The sequence below is a fragment of the Fukomys damarensis genome, unplaced genomic scaffold (assembly GCF_012274545.1).
Source record: "Fukomys damarensis isolate Sample0158 unplaced genomic scaffold, DMR_v1.0_HiC HiC_scaffold_16, whole genome shotgun sequence".
In the NCBI taxonomy this organism is placed as follows: Eukaryota; Metazoa; Chordata; class Mammalia; order Rodentia; family Bathyergidae; genus Fukomys; species Fukomys damarensis.
Window position 1 is genome coordinate 135,563,269 of NW_022900928.1, and position 27,150 is coordinate 135,590,418.

General features: G+C 60.1%; 3 protein-coding genes across 4 annotated transcripts in view; 2 read left to right on the plus strand and 1 right to left on the minus strand.

Moving 5' to 3' along the window:
* Positions 1–1,485: 1,485 nt before the first annotated feature.
* Agxt (alanine--glyoxylate and serine--pyruvate aminotransferase) lies at positions 1,486–8,749 on the plus strand. Of its 2 annotated transcripts, XM_010606620.2 has the most exons (11): positions 1,495–2,043; positions 2,139–2,331; positions 3,145–3,209; positions 3,621–3,721; positions 4,469–4,539; positions 4,959–5,043; positions 5,705–5,800; positions 6,278–6,347; positions 7,658–7,753; positions 7,998–8,126; positions 8,480–8,749. In XM_010606620.2, exons 1-11 carry the CDS (start codon positions 1,747–1,749, stop codon positions 8,585–8,587), a joined length of 1,311 nt encoding a protein of 436 aa, XP_010604922.1. In that variant the 5' UTR covers positions 1,495–1,746; the 3' UTR covers positions 8,588–8,749. The 2 variants fall into 2 exon arrangements, with proteins under 2 accessions (XP_019060484.1, XP_010604922.1); XM_019204939.1 differs by lacking the exons at positions 4,959–5,043; positions 6,278–6,347; positions 7,658–7,753; positions 7,998–8,126; positions 8,480–8,749 and having other exon boundaries at positions 1,486–2,043; positions 5,705–6,271.
* Positions 8,750–10,038: 1,289 nt separating this feature from the next.
* Positions 10,039–20,632, minus strand: Mab21l4 (mab-21 like 4). The gene is made up of 5 exons (XM_010606621.1): positions 17,693–20,632; positions 14,511–14,736; positions 13,050–13,203; positions 11,877–12,233; positions 10,039–11,302 (listed from the first exon to the last, which is right to left on the minus strand). Exons 1-5 carry the CDS (start codon positions 18,174–18,176, stop codon positions 11,216–11,218), a joined length of 1,308 nt encoding a protein of 435 aa, XP_010604923.1. The 5' UTR covers positions 18,177–20,632; the 3' UTR covers positions 10,039–11,215.
* A 4,976-nt stretch (positions 20,633–25,608) lies between these two features.
* Positions 25,609–27,150, plus strand: part of Crocc2 (ciliary rootlet coiled-coil, rootletin family member 2) — a 48,645-nt gene continuing 47,103 nt past the window's right edge. The window contains 1 exon segment of the mRNA XM_033764749.1: positions 25,609–25,802. Coding sequence (XP_033620640.1) covers positions 25,743–25,802 — 60 coding nt within the window. The 5' untranslated portion in view covers positions 25,609–25,742.

Sequence of the window (27,150 nt, forward strand, 5' to 3'; positions counted from 1 at the left end):
TTTGCTTATCTCCAGGGAGATGTCATCCTGCCTTGCTGTGTGTTGGTGGTGGTGGCAGAAACACCCAATCAGCTTGCAGGCTGAGGCAACGCCTTCCCTCTTTTCGACACCTCAGCTGACCCCAGTGGTGTTAGCTCCAGCGGGTGCCCCAGGCTTTGCGGAGACATCCCCCACCAATCTGCACCCCACCCTCCCTCTGGGGCCCAGCTCTCAGGGCCTCCCACACACTACCTGGGCACGCAGAGAGGGAGGTCCTGCCAGGATGGGGTGGGCAGTGCACACGTGGTGTGACAACCCGGAAGGGCATCCAAAGTCATCTGGAGACACATTCACACAGTGGGGTCAACAGGGGGGCTTCAGGGGAGTGCAGCTGAGGGGTGAGCTTCCTGCCAAGGCACAGGAGCCTATTAGCAGCAGTGTGTGGAGGGGCAGGGGTCAGCTCGGGAGGCCTCAAGCAGCTGGCCAAGGACAGGGTCTGGGGAAGTTGGGTTCTGGCTCAGCAGAGTATGAAGGTGGGATGGGCCCTATGTCCCCCACCCCAGGACACAGTGATGGCCTGCAGTCAGCACAGAGAGGAGGGGGTCATGCAGGGCTGGCGGGGCTGGCAACATGGACTCTGGCGGCCGGAAGTGAGCGCTGTGCCAAGCAGGGAGCAGGGCCCGTCCTGGGGCGGGCCCTTCCTCCCTGGCACCTAAGGACTTGAGGCTTATGGAGTAGCAGTCCCAGCAGGAAGCAGCTTCCCTTAAGCCCCAGCAGGTGTGCTGGCAGGACATGTGAGCTGCAGGGGGAACTGCCCCTCACCTTGCCTGCAGTGGAGCCAATAGGCCGCCAGACTTTTGACCCCCAGAGACCCAGGAGCTTGGGGTGTGGAACCCTTCCTGCCTGTGCCCCCAGGTGATTGTCACTGGTTAGGGTGAGCCCCAGGCTGAGGGCCTTGGTACAGGGGACCTGGGAAATGCTCCTCCCAAAGGGTCAGGACCCAGTGTGGCCCTGATGGGTGACTGGGTGGGAGTGCCAGGGTGTGAGTGTGTCAGTATGCTAGCGTGAGCATAAATATGTGAATGCAAGAATTCAAATGAGTGTACATGGGTGTGAGCGTGTTTGTGTACAAGTATCTGCGAGTGTAAAGGTGTGGGGGGATAGTGTGTGAGCCCAGTATTGATTGTGTGTTAGTATGTGCCAGTATGAGTGTAAATGAATGTAAGTAATTGTGTGAGATTGAGTGTGAGTATACAAGAGTGTGTTAGTGTGTGAATGAGTCTGAGAGTGTGTATGTGTATGAGTGTAAGTTACTGTGTGTTTGTGTTATCGTGTGACTGTCAGTGCATGTGTGAGTGGGGTCTCCATACAGACACTACCTGCACACTTGCTTAATGGAGCCCCACAACACCCTGCACCCCACCCTATGCCCCCTGTGCCTGCCTCTTATAAATAAAGCTTTATTAGAACCCAGCCACTCCCACCCTGCTCTCAGACCACGCCGGCTTCTGCAGTGGGTACAAAGCCTGTGTTTGCTCTCTGACTCTCTACCTGGCGCTTTCAGACTGCTGAGTAAGCAGGACCCACTTGGCTGGGTGCCTCAGGGCTACGGGAGCCAGAGGGGCTGCGTGGGGGCAACTGCCCTTCACTCGAAAGCATTTCTCTTTGGTCTCTGAGGGACCCCCAACCTGAGGTTCAACAGCAGGCTATGGATCTTGACAGCAGGACAAACAGTGGTAAAGGCTCCAGTAACAACAGCGGCATGACATGGGGTCAGCAGAAGTGCTTCCATTCGATCGCCCTCACCTCTGTGACCAGTGGGGCCAGCTGGACAATGTTCTGAGCACTGGCCAAGGCCAGTCCTGCCCTGGGGCCCCTGGCGGTGGCTGGGTGCGGACTATGGCCTCTCATCAGCTGTACGTGGCTCCACCGGAGGCCCTGCTCAAGCCACTCTCTGTGCCCAGCAGGCTCCTGCTGGGCCCCGGCCCCTCCAACCTGGCCCCCCGTGCCCAGGCGGCCAGCGGGCTGCCCCTGATTGGACACATGCACAAGGAGATGTTCCAGGTAACCAGCTGCCACCTGGTCAGTCTGCGAGCTGCTCCCTGCCTGCGCAGGAGAGTGCAGAGCAGTGGTGCCAACTGCGTGCCCACCCCACCCAGGTCATGGATGAGATCAAGCAGGGCATCCAGTATGCGTTCCAGACCAGGAACCCCCTCACACTGGCTGTCAGTGGCTCGGGACACTGTGCATTGGAGACAGCCTTGCTCAACCTCCTGGAGCCAGGGGACTCTTTCCTGGTTGGGGCCAATGGCATATGGGGGCTTCGGGCCGCGGACATCGGTGAACGGATCGGTGAGTCCAGGCAGGGGCAGTGGGGCCCTGGCCTTGCTGGTCTGGCAGCACTCACCCCATTCTCCCTTTGGGCCTTTGCTCCCGCACTCCTCCTGCAGGCACAGACCCTGACAGGCAGTAGTACAGTGGAGGCCCTGGTCCCCCAGATTTGGGGTGGCTGTGGACAGACCGTGGTCTCCTGGCCTGAGCCCTGCAGCCCTCAAGGTCTCCAAGTGTTGCTCTGCTCTGTGACAGGAGAGGGCTTTCCAGAACTCCCTAGTCTTAGAAACAGCTCTCTTCCTGGGCTTTTCTCACCCGGAGACACTGCAGGGACAGCCTCTCCCAATGAGGCTCTCAGAAGCTGTGGAGAGCATGAGAGTGTACCAGCTCGCACCAGCCAAGCCCCCAGTGCTTTGCATGGTCTCCACAGGGTCCACACAGCCTCGCTGAGGAGGAAATGGACAGCCCACCAGGGGCCCAGCCCTACCAGCCCCTATCAGTCGAGGCTGTATTCCAGAGCAGCCAGGGTTGGACTGAGCATGGACCAGAGGGAACAAGGCCACTGTGCGTGGCCATAGGCACAGTCCCTGCAGGGAGCCCTTGGGCTAACAGTATGATGCTCACTGACCATCTGTGCTGGGCAGGAGACAGGGATCCCTCCGCTGTGCTCTGGGGTGGGGCTGGGGAAGGTCCACCCAGAGGTCCCCTCAGAAGCCTTCTGGACGCACAGCCTTCCTGAGCATGCTCTGCTTGACCTGTGGCCCAGCCCTATGTGCCCCTGGTCCCCAGCACCATCCCAGCCATGAGGGCTTCTCAGCTGCCTCTCACCTGCAGGAGCTCATGTGCACCCCATGATTAAGGAGCCTGGAGGCCACTACACACTGCAGGAAGTGGAGGAGGTGCAGTACCTGACCTGGGGCTGGGGTGGGAGATGCTGGCATCACCGACTGGTTTCAGGGCCTGGGGACTGGTTTCAGGGCCAGGGGACTGGGGCAGCGTCTGGCCACAGGAGAGGCACTCGCTTACGTGAGGACAGGTGGGAAGCTGGTGCTGTCTGGCAAGGAACCTGAGTCCCGTTGGCAGGGCTGGCAGGGCTGGAGGAGGAGGCAGGACCTGTTCCTGACTCAGCCACAGCTTCCTGCTTCCTGCCGGTGGGCCAGTCACGACCCTGTGGTACACTGTGGACTGCAGTAGCCCCCACAGATTTACCGGGCCAAGAGTCCTGTGGAGGGAGGGGTATGTAGGGGTGATCTGCCCTGCGCCCCCAGGAAGTCCATGGACCCTGTCCACAGCCATCCCTCTGCCCTCAGGGCCTGACCCAGCACAAGCCAGTACTGCTGTTCCTGACCCATGGGGAGTCTTCCACTGGGGTGCTGCAGCCCTTGGACGGCTACGGGGAGCTGTGCCATAGGTGGGTCTTCCCCAAGGCTGGCGGGGTGCCACAAGGCTGGCAGGTCTCTCTTGCCCAGCATAGCAGGTGGTCCAGCCACCCTGCTGGGTCCTGCCCCTTGCCCTCCCTGAGTGCCTCTCAGGCCCTCCATGACCCATCCCGGTGGAATCTAGATGGCTCCTCCCACTAAGGGGGACACAGGGACTGCAGCAGGATCAAGGGCTCTGTGGCAGGATGCCCACAGCTATGGCGGGCTGGCACTGCCCAACAGCCTGCGCCCCAGGGCAACCCTCCACCTCCCATTTCCAGCCTCCCCCACCTGAGGAATAAAGCTCCCATGTGTCACAGTGCCCACTGAAGCTGGTATGGGACAGAGCTGTGTACAGAAGCCTGGGCTTTGGGGTCCTCTTGGTGGCTGCCAGCATCTGGACTCTGTCCTCACCACTCTGTGCCTCCTGCCAGACAGTGGAATTTGGGAGCTGTTGACAGAGGGTGACCTGACTTTGTGCCACCAGGTCCCTGGGGACCCTGCCACCCAGGCTGCCCTTCAAGCACACCCCATGGGGACCCTGTGGTGGGACAAATCTATTGACATCCTTGAGGCCTGGGTGATGATTTCAGCAGCCAACAGCTGCCCCTGGCTCCCAGGAGCTGGGTAGGGGTCCTGGCAGCTCTGTGGAGGAGGGGGCCCTCACAGTCCTGGCTGCCCCACAAGACCCTGGAAGAAGCCCCAGCTACTTCACTCCACTACCCTCTGTGCACCCCCAGGTACCAGTGCCTGCTGTTGGTGGACGCCGTGGCATCCCTAGGCGGGTCCCCCATCTACATGGACCAGCAAGGTGTGCGTGCCCTGCAGGCCCCACTGCCCCCAACAGGCCAGCAGTGCCAGCCCCTCACTGATGCACACATCCCGTTTGTATTACTGTGACCCAATGCCAGGGCTCCACCACCCCCTCCAGGCCCCACCTCTTCCAGGACCCCCAACACAGGAGCCCTGGGAACACAGCAAGGCACAGATGGAACTGGGGCAGGGCCAGACCTTGGGGGAGTGCTGGGGAGCCATGGAGCCGCAGCAAGGCGGGGAGGGACAGTGCTGTCTGCAGGTACCACACACTGACCCAGGAGAGGGAAGCTCTGCTGAGGCTCTGCTGAGGCCTGAGACTCGAACTCAGGACTCCCTCCTGCTCCCCTGCCCCACTCACCGGATACAGCGTGGGGCTGGGCTGGGCCAACTCCGACAGGAGCCTGTGCTCCCCAGGCATCGATGTCTTGTACTCTGGCTCCCAGAAGGTTCTCAACAGCCCCCCAGGCACCTCCCTGCTCTCCTTCAGCAGCAGGGCCAAGTGAGTGATCCAGGACCCCATCTGGCACAGATGAATGGTGGGGGGCGACCAGGGACTGGTCGGCCTGTGTGGTCTGACCTGGAGTTGCCCTCTCCTCTCCGTACTGCCAGCGACCTCACATCCCTGGTCCACCCCTGAGCCAGGACGGGGTCAGAGAAGTGGAGGACAGGCTAGGCAGTGGTCACCCTCCGGTCACAGCCAGACCACTGGAGTATTTGCAGAAACCAGGATTTGGGGTGAGGTCAGGACCCTTCATGGTACACCAGTGATCAGACACCTGTGGGCCCGGAGCTGGGAGCCCCAACTGCACATGCCCCACCACCACCACAGATGCTTTAGTTTCCAGAGGGGTGGCATTGGGGCCTGGGGTTGTGCAGCCAAGGACCAGGGCGGACAGCAGCAGTGAGGCTGCCTGCTCAGAAGAGGGGGCCCCTGACCCTAGTCTTGCACTTGACTCCCCCCATCTGGGTGGGTTGGAGTTGCCAGCGCAGTGGACCCTCAGGTCTTTAAGTGAGTGGTCACCCATGGGTGACAGTGGAAGGAGAGACGAGAGGCTGGGGACCCAGCACCAGTTTGGCCCACATGTCTCTGGGGCAGGAGCAAGGGGACAGGCCCCACCCATATCCAAGACACAGGGCAGCTCTCTGGTCTCTCCCACCAGGCACAAGGTCTACATGCGCAGGACAAAGCCCTTCTCCTTCAGCATGGATGTTATGCTGCTGGCCAACCTCTGGGGCTGCGACAACAAGCCCAGGATGTGAGGGCGGCGGGGCTAGGGTGGTGACCTCCACAGCCCCCTGCCACCACACCGTCACACACAGCCTCGGAACCCCTGCCTTCCCCATCAGGGAGGGCACCTGGTGTCCACCCAGCCCTGTCTCACCACCGTGGAGGTCCCATGGCCCTGTTCCTGTCCTTCCTCAGGCTCTGTGGTCCTGCCCCTGCTATGTCCTCCCTTCCCAACCTCAATTTACCCCTCTCAGGGGTGGGAGAGGCTGAACCAGGGGCTCCATGAGCCACAGCTGAGGCAGGGCACCCAGAACCACATGGACTTCCTGTGGGCTGGGCCCTGGGTGGGGAGCTGGCAGCCTCTCCACGTCCCTCCTGGCCTGCTGTTCTGCTACCCTCCCAGCAAACCCACCCTGCCCTGACAGTGGTGGGTTGGTGCCTGGGAGGGGCTGCTGTTGCTGGGCCGGTCCTGGGCCAGGACCTGAGCTGGGCCCTACCGCCACAGGTACCATCACACCACACCTGTCGTCGGCCTGTACAGCCTGAGGGAGAGCCTGGCACTCATGGCGGAGCAGGTGCATGGCCAGTGGGGTGTGGGTGCGTGAGGACAGTGGCCACTGTGCTGTGCCTGCCACAGCTGCATCCCATGGTGCCCTCGGGCTGCCCCAGGGAAGTAGGGCAGAGCTCCTGAGTGGCAGGGATGGTTGTCCTGCAGAAAGGGCACTGCCCAAGAAGGCCAGTGGTGATGGCCGGGCTCACTATGTGCATGAGGGCCGCCAGCTGTGCCCAGGGACAGAGGGGACAGGGACAGGTCCGAGCTACTGGGGAGAGGGAGCGGCACCCTCCGACAGGCACACAGGCAGGGCAACATGGCTAACACAGTTTGCCTGGCCATGGTTGGCACCTGGGCAATCCATGGTCACTGTGCATCTGGCCAGGGCTCTAGCCTCATCATGACAGGACATGCCTATGGGCATTGCAGGACCAGAGCGGGGGCACCTGGAGGGGCAGCTGGCTTCCTACAGATGCCTCATGCAGTAGGCATTGGCCACCACCTGCCAGGGCCACTTCCCCAGCCTGTTGCCCAAGGCACGATTCCCACAGAAGTAACAGGGACACATCCCCCAGCAGCCCACTTGCATGGCAGGGAAGGAGGCACTCCCAGGCATGTGCAGCTCCCAGGGTGCCAGAACCAGGCTGGAGAAGCTGGGTGTGACCAAGGTGACAGCTCTGTCCAGTGCTGAGTCACCAGCAGGACACAGGTCATCAGAAAGCAAAGCACTGTCCACCACCCTTGGTCCTGATGTCCCCAGAGGGGCCAATGCCAGCCACCAGCCAAGAGGCAAGGTAGGGTGCAGAAGGGCCCCAAGCATGGCCACCATGTTTCCCTCTGGTGTCCCTGCTGTGAGCCGCTGCTGCAGGGCAGGTCGGAGACAAGGTGTCCATGCACTGGTGGTCACCACACCATGTGTTTGTCCCTGAGAGCTGAGGGCCATGGCTGAGCCAGGGAGGAAAGAAGGGGTCAGAGGGGAAGGGTCACAAGAAAGGGGCAAGCACTGAGGGGGTGGCAGACAGCAGCCGCCGCTAGGTGACTGCAGGGCTGGGGGTAGACAGGGATGGGGGAGGACGAGGCCCAGCGCTCAAGGACTGCCCCAGCCAGAAGAATGGGCCTGCTCCAGCCCCGCCGCCCACCCTGGGGCCCCTGCCTCCTGTAGTGGACCTCCCTCCACCCTTCTGGCCCACACTGTGCCCTGCTCTAGGCCTGCCAGCTCCACACCTGCCTCAGCCCACATGGGGGCTCCAGTGGCTGCACAGGGCAGGCCCTGGCCTGCAGCTGCCACACACACACACATATTCCCTGCCCATCAGCATCCCCTCCCTGTAGGGCCTGGAGAGTAGCTGGCGACGGCACCATGAGGCCACGGCGTACCTGCACAGCCGCCTGCAGGGCCTGGGCCTGCAGCTCTTCGTGAGGGACCCGGTAAGGAGGGGTACACAGTGATCGTACACAGTGTGATGTCAGTGGCCACGTGTCTGAGGGGTGTGTCCTGCCCTAGGAGGGCCTGCAGGGTCCCCGGCCTTTAGGTGCTCCAGCACCCCACCAGAGCCATGTGGTCACCCTGCTTTCCCCAGGGCAGTCAGGCTGGGCAGGTGGCCTGGGTGACACCACACTGAGGGGCATGCAAGTGTCCAACCCATACAGCTGAGCAGCACACTTCCCACAGGCTACCCGTCTGCCCACCATTACCACTGTGGCAGTGCCCGCAGGCTACGACTGGAGGGACATCGTCAGCTACGTCATGGACCACTTCGGCATTGAGATCTCTGGCGGGCTGGGGCCCTCCATGGGCAAGGTGAGGAGTCCCAAGCGGTCAGGGCCCTTGGCCCAAGCATCAGACTCAGTCCCACCCTGAGGCTCCTGTGTCCTGGTCCCCATGGGATCCAAGGGCTGGGATAGCAGTGGGGTGTGCCTGAAGGGACCCTGCCGTGCAGCCTTTCCCCATCCACTCCCAGTGTCCCACCCCCGCCCCCAGCTCTGATAAGCCTCAGCCTGCATCCAGCAGACTTGCCCAGCTAGCCATGCCAAGTGACCTTCACTGACCACCTTGCCAGCCCCTTCTCCAGCTCTGTGCACAGTGAGGGCAGCTCTGGCCTGAGTCCCTGGGACCACCTGGTTCCTGGAACTCTGCCTGCCTTCACCCACCAGGTGCTGCGGATTGGCCTGCTGGGCTGCAATGCCAGCCGGGAGAACGTGGACCACGTGGCCAAGGCCTTGAAGGAGGCCCTGCAGCGCTGCCCCCGCAACAAGCTGTGACAGCAGCCGGCTGAGTCTCCAGGGGTCACAGTGGTCACCAGGCCTGGGGCCTTCTCCCTCTAAGTGGGGCTGCAGGAGAAGGGTGCACTGTGCTCTCCACAGAACTGCTGTTCCTGCGGCCACTGGCTGCTGGGATGATCAATAAAGCACTGGCCCCTACTACTCTGCTATAGCAGAGCCTGGCAGGGCCCCCTGCCTGTGGCATCCATGCAGCTGTGAGGGGCATCCCCTGACCTGGACCTGTAGGAAGATCCTCTGCAGGGAGAGGGCCATCACCCCACCCTGGCCCAGACATCACACCCCGACACACATCCTCACGCGGGGCCCCAAGTGAACCCCCAAGACACCCACTCAGGCGGACAAGGACCTCAGCACTCAGCCATACCTGTGCTGCTTGACAGCCTCTGCCCCAACCCTCACTTTCGGAAGTTTCTGAGCAGCCCAGTCTCATGACCCACCCAGCCCCACCTGACACTGTGCCTGTGTCTCCAGGCCCTCTAGTCCCCAGAGCCTTGGGAGCAAAGCAGGAGGGGTTCTCCTGTCCAGGGAGGCCCCTCTGAGGATGGGGCTCAGCCTGACCCCATCTCTGCCCCAGCGGGTAGGGTCGGGCCCCTAGAGCTCACTGTGACAAGAAGACATGGCCCTGAGAGCTTCAAGGACAGAGGCACCTGGTGACCCATGTGTGCCTGCAGCCACACCAAAACTCAGCCTTTGTCCCTGGAGCTGATCTGCTGTGCTGTGGTCTCCACCAGTAGATGCTGAGCCAGAAGCCAAGCACAGAGCTTCTTCCTCCCAGGGTCTTCATAGCTGACAGTACCCCGGGCACTGCCCTCCCCTTTCTGCTGATGAGAGGCAGGGTTGTCTCTTTCTCTCCAGTAAAAGTCTGTCTGGAGGGCCCGGAATCCCCGACAGAGCCCCTCTGCTCCAGTCCGCTGAGTTTCCCCTTGAAGGGCTTTGCGGGTGCATGGCTTGTCCTCTCTGAGCCCACCATGGGGCCAGTCTGCCTTGCGGGCGAGAGTGTCCCATCTTCATGGAAGGACAGTGGAGTGCTGGGACTATAGGACAGGCTGTAGGACTCCTGAGCCAGGCTGTGCCGCGCTCTGCATCTGAGATGCAGGAGTAGGATGTCGGGGTCAGAGTGTGGCTGGGTTTCACAGGGCTTTCTCTGAGAGCTGTTGGCCACCTTCCCCTGCACCAGGTGTGAAGCTGCATCTAATAGGGTTAATCTGCATTGCCTGTGATGATTGGTGCCTGGGTCTATTCATGTGCTACTGGCCATTCCTATACCTGCTTCTGAGAAGCGTCTGTTAGATTGTGACTTGGATTTTCATCTTCCGTTAATCTGTGGTTGCTGATCTACGCCTCCCAGCTGCAGCCAGGTAAACCAAGCCCTGCAAGTTTTCTCTGCTCTGCAGCTTCTCCTTCCTGTTTTCTGCTGGAGTCTCCACCGGGGCAGGGGTGTGGCTGGGTGGAGCTCTCTCTTGGCCTGTGCTATTTGTGCCTGGTCCCAGAGTCTTTCCGACCTTGCGGTTACGACCCACAGACACCTTGGGGTGAGCTCAGGCAGCCGCCCCTGAGGCCTCACATCTGCTGTGCACTGGAATCCACAGTGACTCCAGGTGTCCAGGGCCTCCCCCAGCACAGCTCCTTTTCCTAAGTAGGACCACCCGATTCTCATTCAATACCCAGGGCCTCACCAGGGCACCTAGCCTCTGGGCACATGGTGAATCAGATTGGACCCGATTCTGTCCTCCACATGCCTGTTCTCACGCAGGGCACAATGCATGTTGTGAGTGCGTGTGGTGTCAGCTCCCACCCTGGGCACCTCTGCTTTCATTGCCGGGCTCTTGTTGCTCATGGCCATCAACCCTAAGGACATGGGATGGGGACATGTGTGGCATGTGCTGGCCACCGGTGGTGGGTCCCCTCCCTGGAGCCCAGGGAAATGGCTGTGTTCAGACACCAGGGGAGGATGGAATGGAGAAGGCAGAGTGCCCTGGGCTGGGCAGCTTCAGAGGGGAATAAGAAGATACAGGGGAGCAAGGAAGGGGAGCGGACCAGGAGGGGCGTCAGATACCGGGAGAGGACCCCAGCCTCACAGGGGGCATTTTGCTGTGACAAGTGGGAGTAGCAGGGCCAGCAGGGGCAAATGGCTCAGGGAATGGCTGTGGGAGCTGTGGAGCCCCTGTGCTGGCCTTGGTTCCTCTGCATCTAGGAAGTGGGGATACCCAGGAAGGGGTCATTCTCAGAGCACGCGGGAGGTTGGAACTGTCCCCGGCACACAAGCCCCCTTTGTCCATAGGCTTCTGTATTTCTACTTGAAGACACAGAGCGCAGAGCCCTCTCCCTGTGTGAATGAGACATTAGTTTGAGCACCCCATATTTTATCATCAAAGGGTGGCATAGGCACAGGCTGGACAAGTCCACTCAGCTTTCCTGACAGTGTCACACACTGGGTCACCCCAGGTCCCAGGAGGCACCTGTGCCTTCACCCCATGCCCTTGGCTGACTCTGTGGCCACCACCCCGCACACTCAGACTGTCCCAGCTGTCCCTTGGGCGGCCTGTGGAATCCCGGGGACAAAGCCCCTCCATCACCCCCTCCAGGAGAAGCCCAGCTCTCCACAGCTCAGCTGTCCATGCTATCCAGGCTCTTGGTCTTCCAGAAGATTCTCTGCATGGCTGCAACACGGTCCTTATCCTGGACGGTGAAGATCTGGAAATGTAGGTGGGAGGCAAGGGTCACAGAGACGTCACCACACCTGTCAGCCCTCCACTGGGCTCCTGCCCCAGGGACTCCACATGAAGGAGACCCTCACACATGGAGTCCTGGCCGGCCGACGACCCGCCCCGCTGTGAAAAAGGGCTTCCTGGAGCCGTGTCTGGAGGCTGGCTGTCCTCCCGCTGCCTCCCACAGTCTCCCCTTCAGACTTGCTGTGAGCGGCACCCCTCTGCCCAGGCCCTTCCTGCCTTGGAGCCAGCTGACCGTGGGCTAAAAATGAGCAAAGTGGGTTCTCGGGGGCAGGGGCAGTTGGTGCAGCAGTCGCACCCCTGAGAAGCAGTCCCAAGGACTTGTCCCCAGGGCCAGGGTGTGAGGAAATGGGGCCCAGGAAGCGGCTCTCATGAGGCTGGGGCTGAGCATCGCTGCCTGTGGGTTGGGCAGTGGGTGCAGCCCAGCTCCCACTCTGCAGATGGCCTGTGTGACCCCATCCCCCACCCCCCGTCTTCCATTTTCAACCCAACCCTCAAGGAAACCTAGGCCCGCTTAGCCCTTCAGCCAGCCGGCCCACCTTGTCCAGCAGGACATCGAAGTAGGCAGTGGCCCAGTAGGCAGGGTCACTGGCCGGTAGCTGCAGCAGGGCCCTGACCCTGTGACCCGTGCGTGGCGGGGGGCTGCGGCCTAGGTGCGTGGCATGGATACGCAGGGCAGCCTCCGGCTGGCGGGCGAAGCCCTCCACATGCTGATAGATAGTGCCCAGGTCCAGGCTGCCGCCCTGCAGCAGGTCGCGCCCAGCTTGGAGGAAGTGCGGCAGGGTCCTGGAGGCCAGGCAGCACAGCAGCACCACCAGCACTCGGTACACAGCGCCCTGCAGCTCCGTCCAGTCCTCTGGCGCCGGGAAGAGCGAGCAGGCCCACAGCAGCACGGTCTGTGGACAGCAGCTGGGTCAGGCCTCTCCCATGCCCTCCGTGCCTCCTGTCTCGTCTGAGTTTGGGACCAGGCCCTCCCCACTGGCTGCTTCACCATCCCCTCGGGCCCTTTCGTCTCCCTCTCTCACCTCCAAGCTGGACCTAGATCCTCAGGGGGAGGCTCCCTTCACTCTCTGGGCTTCCCTTGTGCTCCTCTGTTGAACTCCTACCTATCCTCTGCAGCCCTACCCAAAGGTCCCAAACCTGTGGCATCAGGGCTGTGCATCTCAGTGTCCCCACCCTCCTGCCTTGTGGTCTCTCTCCTTCCACCAGTCCCCAGCACTGTCTGAGTGGGGATCAGGAGCACCTCTCATGTACCCCACCTTGTGTGTAGGACCAAGAGGGCAGTGAATGGCCTGGGGGACACAGCACTAGGCAGAGCTGCAGTCTGAGGATAGGCCAGGCCCCTCATCCTCAATTCCCGGACCAGGCTGGACCCCTCAGTCCACAGCACATACCAGGCAGGGAGCCTGGCAGTGACCCACAACCCACAGCACCACACCCCGAGGCCTGGTGAGTCCACGCCCCAGCCCTGCCTCTCCCTGTGTCTACAATGCCCTGTGGGACCCACCCTGCCCAGCTCAGCACCCAGGCCCAGCCTGGCCAGTTCCGCTTAGGGAGGACTCTGGCTGGGGGAGGTTAGCTCTGTGGGACCAGCTGGGGTCGGACCTGACAGAATTCCTCGGCTGGTCAGGGCTCACTAGCTGAGGAAGGGATGCACCTGGGTGCCCGCTCTGGTGCCCAGGTCTCAGATGTGGGCAGCTTCCCACGCCTACCTTCAGGTGGTCAAAGGTCAGCCCAGGCTCCCGGCCACCGTCCCTCCAGCGCTCATGGTTGACCCGGTCAAGGAGAGAGAGGCTGTCCAGGCGGTGGCCCCGGAGGGCACCCAGCTCCCCAAGCAGCCGGGTGAGCAGGTAGCTTGTGCAGACCCTGGAAGCCAACAGCCCCATCAGGCCTGGGCTACCCTCAGCTCCAGGCTCAGCTTGACACAGCAGGAAGCCCCCAGGCCTGTGGCTCCTGATGTCTGTCCAGGACTCCTGGACCCCACTCCTCTGGAAGGCTATGGTCTGCCATGTTGGGTGGGGGTGTGGTGGGCCTGCAAGCCCCTACCTTTCTCAGGGGTCACCTCAGGCTATTCATGTGAACACCCAGCTTGCAGACACCCAGTGGGCATGGGACACAGGAAGCCTCCGGCCAGTCTGCCCTTCAGTAGACAGGAAGGTTCTTGGGCCCGGCCTTGGCTGGGCAGTGGCCTTGGTCCCTGGGCAGAGGTGTCATGGGCTCCAGCCTGACAGGAGTGTCAGCTGCATCCAGGACCCCTCCAGGAAGCCAGAGCCATGCCATGAGCCATTGGGGGATAGCCAGCAGGCTCAGAACCATCCCCCTGTGCCCACAGAGGTGGGCATTGCCCACCTGAGGGCCCCACTATGTGCCTGCTGAGTGGCCGGAGGTGGCGCCTGTACTTCCTGTGGTGCCCCAGTCCTGACTGCCACCCACCCCAGCACTGCAAAGATCACTCTCTTATCTACATGCAGGAAACACCTCTGTTCCATCTTAAGTGGCAGGCAGGTGGGCACTCAGCAAGCCTGGTGCATTTCTGTTCTGCAGCTAGGATGGGCAAGGGGCCCAGCAGGGCTTGCAGAGCCACCAAAAAGGGCCCAAGAAGCTTACAGAGTCATCCCTTACCAAAGGAACCACAGGCTTGTGGGCCAGCTAGGCAGCCATGCAGCCCCCTCACCAGCCCCTGTTTGTGTCTGGTCTGGACTGGCCTCCATCCCTGGGGTCTCTGGGGAGCCCAGCCGCTCCCCCCACCACAGTGACTGAGACTCAGGTGCCTTCCTGAGCTCTCAGGCCCCAAGGACAGAGGCCAGGCCAGCAAGGGGGTCTGTAGCTAAACAGGTGGGGTCTGCTTGGAGTAGGCAGAGTCTGGGAGGGTGAGCAAACCTGGCACTTGAATCTGACTCTGAGCACCCTTGGCCTGGAGCTGTGACAGCCTGGCATCAGGCCCCAGCCTGCCCAGGGGAGGACTCCACTGCAGCTGCCCGTGGGGTACCCAGCATCCTACTGGAGGCAGCCAAAGAGACCCTGACTCCCCTAGGGGTGCCGGCCATCCCATGAGACACCAGGCAGAGAGGGACAGGGACCTGCAGGTGCTCTCCTGGGGTGGCAGTCCTGGGCGGCAGTCTCTTCTCACCTGTTCCCAGGACCCTGAGTCCTAGGAAAGTCGTCTACCGTACCTCCAGTGCTGGGCGCTGGTGGGCACCAGGTCCACCCCGTGGCTGACGATCCTTCTCAGGGTGCCCTCGGGGAACCCTGGTGTGAAGCGGGCCCCTTCCAGGCCAGGCACACCACACTTCCTCCTCAGCACAGGCACGATGTTGAAGCGGATCTTCCTCCAGCCACTGGACACCAGCAGGGACAGCTGGAGCTGCTCCTCCTGCAGGCTGGCAGCACTCAGTGAACCTGCAAGGACTGCCATCAGGCCAGTGCCGCCCCTGCCACTGCCAGGCCCCTCCACCTGCAGCCGCAGTGCCCACAGACCCCTCTAACCCCGAGCCAACAGCTGGCTGTGCCCAAGCCAGGACGCCTCTCATGGGACAATTGTCCACTTGGTGACTTCACGGCCCTGGAGATGCCTGCAGCCTCCCTTTGAGGCCCCCTTTCCTGGCCCTCGACCAGCCTGGGGCCTCGTCGACCAGCCATACCTCCCATGCCCGTGACTGGCCGCTCAGCCTGGACTCAGCCCCACTCACTACCAGGCAGGGCCCGGACAGCACCCAGGACAAGGAGCAGTGGTGGACCGGGCACCACCAGAGGCCTGGCCCCCCTGGCCTTGAGTGGCCCCAAGGAGCCCCAGCCTGCAGCCCTGAGCCAGGGGCAGTGAGGACGAGCCCAAGGCTGCCCTCTGGGGCTTGCCTGTACCCAGCACCTTTTCAGCATTCGGAAAACATTGCAGGTGCCCAAGAGTCCCCACACCCCACCTCTGGGCCTGGGCACCCTGGATGCTAGGGAATCTGCATTCAGGCTCCCAGGAGGGGACCTGTGAGGACGATGAAGACACACAGATGCAACTGCCTAGCCCCACTGGGATGGCACAGGCTGAAGCCCTTCTGTCATAGCCTGCCCTTCCCTGTGGCAGCTCAGGTCCAGGGACCGCTCTGTCCTCATAGCTCCGGGGAGGTACAGGAGACAGCACAGTGCATGGAAGTCCCTGCTTCCAGGCTGACCGTGGGCCAGCCAGCTGCACTTCAACATGACAGTGGAGCCTGGATCCCACTCACACTGCCCTGCCCTGCATCCTGAGGCCCATCTCCCCCTCCCCATGCCCTGACAATAGACAGCACCTTCTGCTGAGAGTCCCCTCCAGTGTAACCCACCCATCCCTGACACAGAGCCCCAGACCACCCAGAGAGCCATCTCAGGGCAGTGCTCCAGGGTCCTCTGGCTTTCTGCCTCAGGGTCCCCTCTGTCCAAAACCAACACCTAGAGGGAGGTGGGCAAATGACATTCAGGGGGCGGGTGCCCACACCACAGCCCTGCACACCACTGCAAGGGTGGCTGGGACACAGGTGGGGACACAAACCAGGGCAGGCATGTCCCCATGGAAGTCCCCAAACACGAGCCCTGGGAGGGCTCTGAGTGAGTGGAAGCAGCATTCTTGCCATCCCAGTCCTGGGCCCTTCAGGATGGACCCCCAGAGCCACCACCTCCTGCAGGCCACCCATCCCCTGGGGCCTCAGTTTCCCCATTGGTGGTCCCCAGACTCCTCCCAACTCAGCACTGTCATCCACAGCCACCCTTGGTGGCTCTGTCTCCTTGTCTCTGTGGGTACCATGTCTGCCCGTGAAGTGGCAGCTTGGCAGGCCCACTTCCTCAGCTGGTTGCACCGGTTCCAGGGTGGTGACAGCCTGTGATACACTGGTTGCATGCTGCCTTTTTTGAGTGAGCATGGGGAACCAAGTCTGGGGTTTTCTGCTTGCCCAGCACAATTGCGAGGGCCACACAGGCCCGGCCTTTTACTCCCAGCCAAGGTCATCCTGGGCATGGGTCCACATGTGACACCCATTGTCCAGAGTGGCCCAGAGCCTCTGCTCACCAAGCAGATGGTAGAGCTAGGTCAGGAGGACAGAAATGTCCCTGACAGGCTTCTGTAGTAATTAGGCTGGGAGGTGACCAGACACGATAGGCTGCAGGAGCACTTGGAGCCAGACACCTAATAACAGTCTCCAGTTACCCAGAATCTGGTCCACAGCCAGGGCGCCCTCCAGGCAGGGCTGGAGAGGAGCTGCCTTCATGGTGTTGGAGTCTGACCAGAAGCTCCAGGCCTTCTGGGTCCTCCACCCTTTTGAAGTCCAGTGCCTGGCTGTGGACTCTGCTGGTCACCACTTCCTCTGATAGTGGAGGACAGGAGGGCAAAGGACCTGTTCAGGATCCAGGCCTGGCCCCTGTGCTGGTGACCCCAGAAGACAACCTGCCCACCCCTCTCTTAAGCCCCTGTGAGGACCAGGAGGATACCAGGGAGGTGACTTGAGAGTTAGTTCATGTGAAGAAGTCACAGCAGCCTCCACGAGAAGCAGGACATTCTGTTTCTATCCCTAGTGCCTGGCCAGGAGAGCCAGGCTCCCTTGCCCTAGCCCCAGGAGGATGGGCTTCAGGGTCCCCGCTGTCCCAGCCCCTCCATAGCCCACACTCATTGCTTCTGGCCACCACTGCAGAGGGAAACTGGCTGCTTCTGGCCCCGATCAGGGGGCTGCTGCCCTGGTACAGTCCCCGCATCGGGTCAGCACAAGCTGAGAGAGGGTGAGGCCAGCTCTTTCGTGCATTCAGAAGTCCCCCACCCCAGAATAGTACTGGATGCTAGTGAGCAACTCAGCCACAAACTGGAACAGACTTAAGAACACAAGAGCCCCAAATCTCTCCCTCTCTCTGTTCCCGTGTGCACACTAGTATGTCCAAGTGAATGCACACATGCACACACACAACCTGGTGCCATGTGCCAGTGGCTGGAAGAGAGGTTGGCCCTGAGCATTGTCACAACAAGCTGTGACCAAATCCAGAGCCAGTGGCCCAGAGCCATGTGAGGGGCTCATGGAGCCAGTCAACCGGAAATAGTATGTCCGGAACACACCACTCGCAAAAGCCAAGCACACGAAATGCACACGTTTCCCTAGAGGTGCTCGGGGCTAGGGCAGAGCAAGGTCTGGCAGCAGTTGTACCGCCATGCACACCGTGCACACCACAAACACACACACATGTGTGCACAGACCTCACCCCCTATGCCCACAGACACAGCGACCTGCACAGGTGCACACACACAGTGCACACAGTCCCTCAGTGTGCACACCCACACACAGTACACAGGCTTATACACACGGCATAAGGCAGGCACACACGGACTTGCAGAGGGCCGGGCTGCTACCTGGCGCAATGAGGCCATGGTGCTTGCAGTGCACCATGGCAGCCACCAGCAGATCCTTGAGGACACCCAGGACCTTGCTGGGCACGATGTAGCCACAGCACTTGGCGTCGCACTCCGAGGAGGCGCTGAAGACGTCCTCAGCCATCCATGGCTCCAGGCCTGGCACTTCCCTGGGGATGCCCAGCCGGCAGAGCAGGGGCCCAGCCCCTGGCTCTGAAGCCCCCAGCTCCTCGATCTGGAGTGTGTCGGCATCCACCCGCAGCGGCACCTGCATGTCCAGCGGGCCCTCTGAGGAGCGCAGGGCAAACTGGAAGGCCTCAAGGTGGTGGGAGTAGTCCACAAGGAAGCGGGCATCCAAGGCATGCACATGCTCGAGCAGGGTGAGCAGGGTGTCCTCGGCACGCTGGAAGTCCTGCACACGGGACGCCTCCCTCGACCGGATAGCCTGCACGTAGTGGTGCCACAGGGGCACCTGCCCAGCCATGGCAGGACAGGCTGGAAGCCCTGGGAACTGCTCTGCAGCCAGTGTGGACGTTGGAAGGGCAGGAGGGAGGCACCTGCCCAGGGGAGCAGCAGGTGGGGCCCAGCTCCAAGCAGAACTCCAGAGTGACAGTGCCAGGTGCAGGTAAAGTACCTGAGTGGCAGCCAAGGCTTTGAAGTGGGTGAGTCAGTCACCAGCAGTTAGGAATGTCCCAGGAGCTGTCGGCCAGGCCTGGTTACCGCCCTCCTGCCTCCCTCCAGGCTGCCTCACGGGTCTCAGGCTGGGACAGTGTGTCTCTTGTGCTGGGAGCACCTTCCCCATCCCATCCCTGGAGCAGACAGTGGGGTCTCTGGAAACCAGGCCCCTCCTGCCCAGCCTCTCTGACCCAGGCAGTGCCTGCTTGGCCTGTGTGGGGCTGTGGCCTAAGGCGACCTGGAGAGCTGTTGTCACTACACCCCACGCACCTGTGCCAGTGGAAAGGCAGGGGCCTCAAAGTGTGAGCTCTGCCTTTGCTGGCTGTCCCCCCCCCACCGCCTGGGCCCCCTCATGCCCCCCCACACACCTTCCCACCTGGCCCAGTAGCTGCAGCAGTCTGGTTTGGGGGAAGCAGCTTCCGGCTCCACCTCTCCAGTTGAGAAGCCTCCTCCAAACACACACACCTGCCAGGCCACCTGCCCACTGTGCCTCCCTGCCTGAGCTGGGCAAGTCCTGACTGGCAAACCGGAGCCTCACCACTGAGCCCTGACCTTGGCTGGCAGTGTGCGGGGGAGCTCAGAGATGCTGGCCCTGCCGCTACTGGGATCCCGAGGGTTGAGAGGTGGGCAGCCACCACAGCCTGGTGCTTGGAAACCTTAGGGACCACAGGTCTCTGCCCCGTACCTCCAGAGGTGAGCATGGGCTCCCTCCCACCTGGCCCAGGCCCATCTGCCAGGGTTGCCCGGAGTAGCACACTCCGTTGTTATAGTCTCCGTCTCCATGTGATTCTGCAAGGAGACAGATGGGCCTCGCGCCCAGCCCTGACCTTCATGCCCTGTGGGGAGACTGGACTGCCATGCCTGGGCCTGAGTGGTGTCTCCAGCTCTCCCAGCCTCACTCCTCACAACCACAGCCCTGCACTTGCCCAGGACTCAGCCACCCCTGACCCCCAGCTCCCAGGTCCTGAGACCTGGAGGTGCTGCCCAACTCCTCACTTGGCAGGCCTCCCCCACTGGCACGGGTGTCCTCCCTCCTGGAGCCAGTAGATACTGGTTTCCCTAGACCTCAGCTCTCGTCGGAGCTCCCGATGGGCTAGGCCACTGCCCTCACCTTGCCCACTCTGGCTGGTGGCAGGTGCCACTATCAGCCTCTGTGGCTGGACAGAGCTGGCCTCCTCAAAACATCCTGGAGCCAGGCCAACAACTACACCAGTATGGACAATCCTGGGAAACGGCGGGTAGGAGGAATCCCCTGGGCAGCTGGGCCCAGCCCTGCCTGGACCTGCAGGGACATAGCGGGGAGACCAGAGACAGCAGGAACAGAGGACAGGGCTGCTGGCAAGGACGCTGTCCCATCCCAGCCACCACACATGCTGGCTGTGAAGGCGCTATGTTCGAGAGGCCCCCAGGGGCAGTGTGGTGAGCACCACACAGGGCCACCCAGGTCCCATCTGCCTCAGCAACACAGGCAGCCCGTAGGCTTCACTCAGGTCCCCAGGAGCCCAAGATGTAGGTGTTGATGGCTGAGTCCCTCCAGGGCACCTCCTCAGCTTGGTGGCACTGCTGTCTCTGCCTCTGTCCTCACAAGGACCCCTGGGTGTGTCTGAGTCCCCTGCCTCCCCTGAGGACAGTAAGAATGGTATTCGGGGCCACCAGACAAGCCCAGTAATCTATGTCACCTTCCTCTATCCAATCACAGTCCTCCCTCTTTTGCATGGCCAGCCACCTTGGCGTCCTCTATACCACCACAAATGGGCACCTCTGTAGTGCTGCTCAGCCCTACACTCACGAGCCCTGGGCCACCAAGGCTACTACCCCACCCGTCTGACTGGGTCACCTTAGCTGGTCTCCGGGGCCACTCTGGGAGGCAAAAGTGATCAGCACAGGGTACACCAGCAGGCAGACACCAGCAGAAACCTGAGGAGGTACTGAAAATCCCTGAAACATTACCAGAAACCTCTACAGTAGGTGCCAGTCTCCTGCTCAGTGTAAAATTCAGGCCTAAGAAAAAAACTAAAAGACAGAACTAAGAGAGACAGAAAGCAGGGAGCCAGGACAGCCAATGCTGCTTAACTAGCAAAGGTGCTGATCCATCCAAGCCACTGATTTTAATTAGTAATCAACAGGGGTAACGGCAAGCTATGTGCAAGGGCAGGACTCGTGTAAAGATGTGCAGCCCTTGTGGAAATTAATGGAGGAAGAACTGTAAAGGACAAGACAAAGCATTCTCAAATTAGGAACAGAACAGACAAAATTAGGCTGTAATTAGAACATTGTTTTTCTAGTTAAGAAAGTTTAAATTATGGGAATGGAATTTGGGTGCCAGTTTCTGTGACCTCTGCACTAGCCTTTGGACGACTCACTTCTATAAACAAGCAAATTGTGGGGTTAACTCTTCACAGCCTGTAGTTTACTGCCTGCTTTGGGCATAATCCATATTGCAGCCTCCTACAGGGAGGTCAGCTTGGGTCCACACCAGCTCCAGACATGGGGGGCCTGGGAAGAGCCCTCCTTTGTGGCAGGGCACTTTCCTCTCCATGCAGCCTTTCTCTTCCAGGAATCATCTGCCCAGAACCCCTGCCAGAGGCTGGGCTGAAGGGCAGGTACAGAAAGGCAGCTGGGGAGTCATGCCCCCATGCTGTGGCCTGCACAAGTCCCTGATATCTCTGGGATCCAAGTCCCAGACAGAGCTGAGGAAGCCGCATGACATGGGCCCCCGCTGCCCCATCCAGCAGATGCCTCCAAGGATGCCAGTGTCCTGCTGGGAAGGCAGCCCAGGGGTCTGGCATGAAACAGCGAGGTCAACCTTCTGGACAAGGCTCTGAGAGTAGAAGCTGGCTGGCAGGGATGACCATAGCCCACCTTTCACCTGGAACCCTAGCCCTGCAGGGGTGTGACCTCTGCAGCCTCAGGAGAAGCAGAGAGAGAAATCAGCCTTCCAAATGACTGGCACTCCCAGGTGGTAATGTCACTGCCAGCCCAGGGTGTGCAAGAGAATGCCAGGGCTGCATGTGCCCCAATTCCCATGCTTGGGGCTTGGGGTGAGTGCCCCACAGGAAGCACAGAGCTGGGAATGGGAGCTGAGCAGGTTTAGGGGACCAATGGCCCTGTCTGGCTGTAGCCTCAGGAGAGTGGACGGTGGGGCCCAGGCAGGACAGGGCTGAGCAAGAGTCTGTGCACCTGCTCATGGGCCACCTTACTGCTTTCAAGCACCTGAACATGTGGCATCCCAGGGCAGGGCACCAGCCTCCTGTCTCCCCACATCCTCACCAGCACTTGTCTATTTTCTCAATAATAACATCCTGATGTGTGTGGGGTGGTATCTCATTATAGTTTTTTGATTTTTATCTCCCTAACTATGATTGATGTCAAGCACACTTTCATAGGCTTTCTTGCTATTTGTGTATCTTCTTTGGAAAAATGTCTGTTGAACTTCTTTGCTTGTTTTTTAATCAGGTTATTTTGTTATTGTAAAGTTGTAGTATTCTTTATATATTCTGGATCTTAACCCTACATCAGAAGATAATTTGCAAGTATTTCACTATGGATATTCTGTCTTTCTACTTTCTTTAATACTAGCCTTTGATGTGCTAAATTTTAATAAAGTTCAATTTACTTTTTCTTTTATTGTCTGTACTTTTGAGTTCATATTTAAGAAATCAAGGCCAAATCCAATGTCACAAAGCTTTCCCTGTAAGTTTTCTTCTAGGAGTTTTATACTTTTAGCTCTTAGGTTTAGCTTCTTGGGCAGGATGTGTAGGACCCTAGAAATTTAGCCCCAAAACCTTCCCCACTTAGCTTAACTAACTCCATTTTAAGTTGGGAAACCATAAAACAAAGTGCCAGAACCGACCCCCTTCAGGCAATAAAAATTTGCTCGGTTTGCTTAGTTTACTTAGTTGTGATAAGAACGGAGTCAGGCAGATGGGAGGAAGGCCATTCCAACCTCAAAGAGAAAGAACAGGAGGATCTGTATAGATAAGAAGAGCACACCGCATTCCTGAGCACCAACCCCCTCCCCAACCTAAAATAAACTCCTTCCCGCTTTTGCAAGAACCCTAGTAACATCCAATAGATTTAGAATGTTAGAGAAAAGCCAATAGAATAAAGAGAATATCAAGCCACCTAAACCCTACAAAAATAGGCTAATTTAGTGGGTCAGGACTTCCAGTTGGAAGCTGTTGCATCGGTGGCACGGGGAGCCCAGGCTCCAGCCTGCAATAAACTCCTCGTGTATTTACATCAGAAGAGTTTCTTGGTGGTCTTCTTGGGGATTTCGAGACTTGGGCACAACAGATGCTGAAGCCTGATAGCCCTCCCTCAGTCCCTCCTCAGTCCCTTTCTTTTCTGTGTCAGACTCCTCTAGAGCACATACCAGAGGGCAGGGTCCCTGAGCCGCCCCAGCAGTCCCAGGGTCAGCCTTGGCATCCCTCCCCAGTGGCCTTCCAGTGGGTCAACACAACACCAGTGTTAGAGGGCCAAGTTTTCTCCTCCCCCGAGGGAGTGTCCCTGCACATGTGCCCAGATGGCCTCCCCTTTATGTAATCCACTGGATCCATGGCTGCCCTGATTTGCCACCCCAACTCCAAACTCCCCAGGAAGAGGGAGGTACTGTGGAAGCCTGTGAAAGGCACGTTCTTGCTGTGGGAGGGTCATGGGCTCTGCGGGCCTCCCTGCCTACTCTCCTCTCTACAGCAGGGAAAGAGGACTGTGCCCCCAGGCTTAGTTCATGCAAGGGACAATGCTCAGGAAGAGGGTGGAGTGTGTACAGGAATGTGGCGCCTCTGTCCTGGCCCTGCGGGCTCCCAGCTGCCTGACTGGCCATAATCTCTCTCGAATCTGCCTTACTTTCTGTCACTGTCTCTGCTCCTCCAGTGACTCTGTGCCCCAGGAACCTGGACCTGCTCTTCAGATCCACAGCAAAGCCAGGGGAGCAGGACAGTCTGGGGTGGTGGAGACAGCTCATGAGGCTCAGCTGACCTTGTCAGGGCTCCTGGGCTCTGTCCAAGGCCTGGTCCTGAAGGGGCAGGACAGGAAGTAGACAGTGCACCTGTGTCAGACAGAGCCTGTGCATGACCTTGGTCACAGCCCCAACTGCTTGCTGGCACGAGGGCTGACCCCCTCCATGGCCTCCTACATGGGTCTACACACAGTTCAGCCAGTCTGGTGCCTGGGAAAGATGCAAGCAGGAGTCCTGGGCTGAAGTCCAGCAGGAGCTGGGCTCCTCTGTGAGGGTAGTCGGGGGCGACAGCACCCAGGACTTTCAGACAACCTAGGAGCAGTGGGCAGGGTGGCAATGAGCATTGATCCAGGTGTCACAGGCAGGCTTGAGGGGCTGAGAGGAGCTGCCTGCTGCCAGGCTCTCCTGGAAGCCCTCCTGCTTCATACCCAGAAATGACTGAGGCTGGGGCAGGCCTGCTGTGGCCTGGGCACCATAGAGATGCCACCCTTGTCCTTGCTCTCCCTCTGAAACACCTCTGGGGCCTCATGGATTCTCAAAACCTGAGCTCAGGCCCCTACCCACCCACAGGTCCTCCCAAGGGCCACCACCACCACAGTCCACATGTGTGGCAGCCACAGGCCCAGCCAGAAGACATCACCTTCAGCCTGGGTGAAGGACACTAGGTCAGCTAAAGGCCTGTTTGGAAGGAAAGTCTCCCCCCACCCCACCCAGTACTGGGGATGGAACCCATGGCCTCTGTACTGAGCTATATCCCAGCATGTTGTTACTTCTTATTTTCAGTCCTCCTGCCTCAGCCTCCCAGAGTCCTAGGATTATAGGAGTGACCACCATCCCCAGCTGCGAGTGAAGTCTTACTCCAACTCATCTAAGAGGCCCTGTGGATGATTACAGCCTCCTCAAGCCCCTCCCTACCCAAGGGCTCTGCATGAGGGTCTCCCACCCTACTCCTCACCCGCTCGATTGCCAGGTAAAACCAGGAGCTACCCAGGGAGGTGCCCAGGCCATGGCTGTGCCCCCAGAGTCTGAACTTGGAACCAGAACACTGGGGTCAGAGGTGCCGAGAAGGCCTCCAGGACTTCCGGTGCAGCCCCAACCCTGGGCCCTAGTGGGCTGTGTCTGGACAGAGGCTGGCTTGTTCCTGCACAGAGTACCCTGCCAACAGCCCACAAGCCCTGGGGACCCCAAGGAGGACAGGTCCCAAGGCCTCCAGGGAGCTTTGTTTGCATACAGGCACCCCCACACACACACTCCCTGCACTGCCATCTCAGCAGGAAGCCAGACCCTGTCAGCAATGGGGACACAGCACTGGCCCATTGTCAACCACTACAGTGACAACTGTGGGGTAGCCTCTGGGAGAGAGGCTCCCCAGCCCCATCTCCCGCTGGCCTGTCCCCTGGTGGCCCCTCCTGGCCCAGCCCACCAGGCACCTCCCTGCCTGCCAGGCTAGCTGAGAACCCAAGACTCTGGGAGACAGGGGTGCACCCCTCCACAGAGCACCAGAATAGGCCAGCCTGCCCCACAAGATGGGCCATGGCTCCCCTTTCCCACAAGGTACCCCTGCCAGCATCAGGCTGGCTCTGGGATCCCAGCTAGGACTGAGGAACCCCAAGGTCAGAGAGACTGGCACATTCACCCATGGATGCCATGCCCAGGCCTGGGGCCCAGGAGGCCAGGCCCAAGCAACAGAGCTCTGTTTGTGGAGTCAGCCGGCCAAGAAGCACAGGACCAGCTGTGCCCTTGCCCACAGGAAGTGTCCTTCCTGGCCCAGAAGCCCACTGCCTTTCTTCCCTCTCCACCCTGAAGGCTGAGGCTAGCACCCCCGTTGGTGCCTTGGGGTTCCTGAGAGTGGGAAGACCCTCAGCTGAGTGGGGGAGTCCTGGAAGGGGGGAGCAGAGGTGGGGATAGTCAGAGCCCCTCTGCTCCTTGGGCAGGGGCTCCCCTCCCATGGCTCTGTCCATCACACAAGGTCAGCCAGCTCCCACATTTAAGAAAATTACAATTTGGGATTCTTGGTGAACAGGAGCCTGGGGTGTGCAGGCAGCAAACGCAGGAGTCCACCTGAGTGGACAGCGGGGGAGAGGCCACCCACAGGTGTGTCATGTAGTACAGCTTCCCTCCAGGTCTCCAGGGAAACTGCTTCCTGCCCAACATTCCTGAGTCCCAGAACAAGTATCTGTACTCTTGTTTCCAGGGAAACCCAGCCCTCAGCGTCCCAGTTGCCACAGCAACAGCCAAGGCTTGGTTGGACATGTAGTTTCACCAGCCGAGTTGGGCAGCCGTGTGCCCAGGCTCAGGTCTCAGCACAGCAGGACAAGCCGAGCCCCCTGCAGGTGCAAGACAGGTGCATGGGGCAAGGTTCTGGCCGGCCAGTCTGGGACAAAGGAGCCTCACTAGGGAGCCGAGCCTGCAGCCATGAGCTCTGCCTCCAGTGAAACTGGTGACCGGGCCCCACCGCTGGATGCCGTGATCCAGGTCAGTACAGTGGCTGCTGCCTGGGCCTGGAGGGGGCACAGGTCCTGAGGGCACTGAGAGAGAGCACAGAGGGGACTCACAAATGTGCGGGGGCAGGGGCAGGCATGCTCAGGCACACACATGGGCACGTGGGTGAGGGCCAGACCCCTCTGCCTGGCCTTGGGGCTCAGCTGCCATCCTCTGCTTTCTGTGTGCTAGGCGTGGGAGTGGCAGGCTTCCTGGACCGAGGCTATCACAGGGGTCCCCAACACCACTCTTTCATCTCCACTCCCCACCTTGACCTGCTAGACCCCTGCCCCCTGCCTGGCACATCCTGCTTCCTCCGCATTTATCACCCCGCACCAGCCACCAGAGCCAGGCAGCTCCAAGCCCTGGGGATCCCAGTGTACCCGCATGGGCCAGTGACTCAGTGTCAGCTGCTGCTCAGACCTGGGAGCCTGGATAAACAACACCTGTTCCCTGGAAGGAGTAGTAGTCCCATGGTGGTGCCAGGTGGCTAAATGATGTGGACACATCATAGTGCACAAGCAAGGGAAGACCCTGGGAGAGGAGCCTGCAGGGACTGTCACCTGGAGGCCACTCCATGCTGGGGTCCTGTCCTGTGAGCTAAAGCTAGGCCAGTGAGGACCAGGCAAGTGGCCAGACTGGTTTGATCCCAGCTCTGCAACCCATGGCCCCTTCACGTCCCAGAGCAGCTGGGTGGCCACTGAGGGAGAGGGGCAGGGCAGTGCCAGAACCTGAAGCCTGGGTGTGAGATGGCAGTGCCTCTGCCTGCCCCTACTCCCACTGTCCCCCATCACTGCCCTGAGAGCCTTGGGGAGCCCAGCGATGCTTGCTACTTGTTCTGTGGTGACTGGGAGCTTGGCACAGTTACATGGGTGAGCAGGAGGCTGAGACAGCCCCCTCAGAACTGAATGGCAGGACCGTATCTCCCAGCCTCAGCAACCACTGAATGCTTTCTGTCTCTATGCTCCTGACAACTCCCAGTAGAGAATCAGACACTACTGTCTTTTGTGACGGGCTCTTTTCTCTGAACATGATGTCCCCAGGGTCTATCCGTGTGGCAGGTAGGCCAGAATCTCCCTCCTTTTCAAGACAAAAGAATATTCCATTATATGGATGGTCCTCGTGCTGCTTTACCCCCTCACACTGAGGGCCACTTAAGATGCTCCCCCTGTCCGCTGTGGTAGGTAACATCACCATCTGCAGAGTTCACACAAACCCTCTTGAGTGTCTGGCTTGCTTTTGAGGGTGTACACCCAGGAGTGGCCAGCTGGATCATAAGGCAAGCCTACTTTCTGAGGAGTTTCTGTCCTGTTCTCCATATTAGTTTTCCGCTTTGGCTTTG